The following is a 2,054-nucleotide window of genomic DNA, read 5'->3' as shown; positions in this document are numbered from 1 at the left end:
CTGTAACAAAAGTCAGTAAAACCAGGTACCCTGCAGGACTGTCCCTACATCCCTGCAGCATCAGCCATGGACTTTTTGGTTAGATGATGCTAGATCATTGTTAGAAAGGAAACCTGACGTTTGAACCCTGTTGGTACAGGATAGTATTTCTCCCAGCTCTAGCAGAACACAGTCCCATAGTTACACCATTTGAAAATCCCACTGGGCACCTAGTTCCTTTTTACCCGGGTAGGTAAGACAGGATACAGTTATCATATTGGGAATTCAGATACACTGATACCAGCTGACAGCTAAGAAACCAAACATAACACAGTCTCGACTACAGTTAACCCTTCACATGCACAGAAAACAGAAAACAAGGAAGGCTTTTGCCATTAAAAGTGCCGTGCCTGCAATCAATTAGAAAAGACATTTAAAATCTTGTCACAAAATATTGGATTTTCCCGCATAGCCTAATAGGTTAAGTACTAAAATCAGACTAAAATGCAGAGGGTGGTGGATGACCAGCTCCCCTAAGTTGCCTTTGAAAATCCAAGACCCAGCGAATAAAGTCAAGGAAAAACATTTACCACATTTTTTGTCGGTAGCTTTTTGCCATAGGATGGTAAGGGCTTTAGTGCCTGAGGTATAGGTAGTTCCTGGATGCTTTTAGGGAAGTGGGACGGGGGAAGAGTCTGGAGAATAGTTTGCATAGCTTGCAGATATAAAGAAGCAGGTGTGTTCCCCACCAGGCTGTTGAATTTGTCTTCCCCCAGCAAAGCTGTCCAGTGATCTGGATGCTCCTGCAGAACTTTCCGCATCTTAAACTGTGGGTTGGGCATGAAGAGCAAGAGGTAGTCGAGACAGAGCTTCTTTGATGCCACATTGACTTTGGAGTCCCACATCTGCTCCAGGATAACGTCCAGCGGGGTAAGCCCTTTACTGTCCTCTATCCTGGGAGAAGCTCCATTCCCGAGGAGGATGAGGACCGTCTCTGACCTCAGCAGTTCGCAGGCAAGGTGCAGGGGAGTCTTCCCATCTTCCAGATGAAAGCAGCCAGTCCTATTGATGTAGGAGTTCAAGCTGGGGAGCTTGTGTGCAATTTTGATGATCAGCCCCAGGATATCTCTCCTGTCATATGTGACTGCCATGGCCAAGTGAGGAGCAGAGGATGGGCAATAGCAGAAGTGTTCCCCAGGCACCTTGAGAGCCTCCTCTGGAAAATGAGACAGCAGATACTGAGCATAAGGCAGGTGGTTATGCACCACTGCATAAAGAAGGGCTTCTGAAGGTGAGTAGGTTCTTAGGCTGGCATTTTCCTCCCAGTAAAAATACTCCATAGTTCTCATGTCTTCCAGCATCCACACAGGCTTGTGATCTCTCACAGCCTGGTAGAACATATAGGATAAGAACTTGCAGTGCCTGCTCTGATCATCCTGCAGGCTGGCCTGGTTGCTGGCCATGGCTCAGCAAATAAAGAGCAGCTCCACGGAAAATCACTCCAGACTGTAAGATCCGTGCACTTGGAATGCAGATCCCGATGCTGCTGCAACCTTCAGGCTGTCATTGCTGCCTGGACTGCACTAGCTGGAATGCATGGGCTGATCATCTCCACCCATTCATTGTTTTTCCCCTCACTGCAGTGGTTTTGTTTAGGTAAGCACAATCCCACAGGCTCAGTTAACCCATGCCATGCAAGCAGATGGTTAGTAAGTACATGCCGCTCTGCGCGTGGCACAGGTTACTGGAACGCTGTCAGACTGCGAGTGATTTTATACACACAGAGCTAGAGAGAAGAGAGGGAGAGACTAAAATTAGCTTGAGAGGTGAGGCGGATTTCTGTCTGCATTTCGTGTCTAACCAGATCAACTCATACACTGCGGTAAGTGCAGTAGCAATATTCATCTTTTTTTTTTTTTTTGTCACTCACACACACGCAGCTCATTATATAGTAAAAAATATGTAGCGATGTAAAATGCTCCACAGCTGATAATACACATCATTATATGCTCAGGAAATCAAGGAATTCATAGCTGTAGCATTAGGAAGGGATCCCTATTTTATAAATAATGGTA

The 2,054-nt window shown here is 46.1% G+C and overlaps 1 protein-coding gene across 1 annotated transcript; it reads right to left on the bottom strand.

Moving 5' to 3' along the window:
- Positions 1–551: 551 nt before the first annotated feature.
- LOC104165076 (ankyrin repeat domain-containing protein 9-like) lies at positions 552–1,442 on the bottom strand. Its single transcript, XM_009704611.1, has one exon. It carries the CDS (start codon positions 1,440–1,442, stop codon positions 552–554), a length of 891 nt encoding a protein of 296 aa, XP_009702913.1.
- Positions 1,443–2,054: the final 612 nt, after the last annotated feature.

This window comes from Cariama cristata, unplaced genomic scaffold, assembly GCF_000690535.1.
Source record: "Cariama cristata isolate BGI_N322 unplaced genomic scaffold, ASM69053v1 scaffold42927, whole genome shotgun sequence".
NCBI lineage: Eukaryota > Metazoa > Chordata > Aves > Cariamiformes > Cariamidae > Cariama > Cariama cristata.
This window is presented reverse-complemented; position numbering and strand designations above follow the sequence as displayed.

What these genes read in the sequence shown, in the direction of transcription:
- LOC104165076 (XM_009704611.1), bottom strand. Translation starts at nt 1,442, where the DNA reads ATGGCCAGCAACCAGGCCAGCCTGCAGGATGATCAGAGCAGGCACTGC.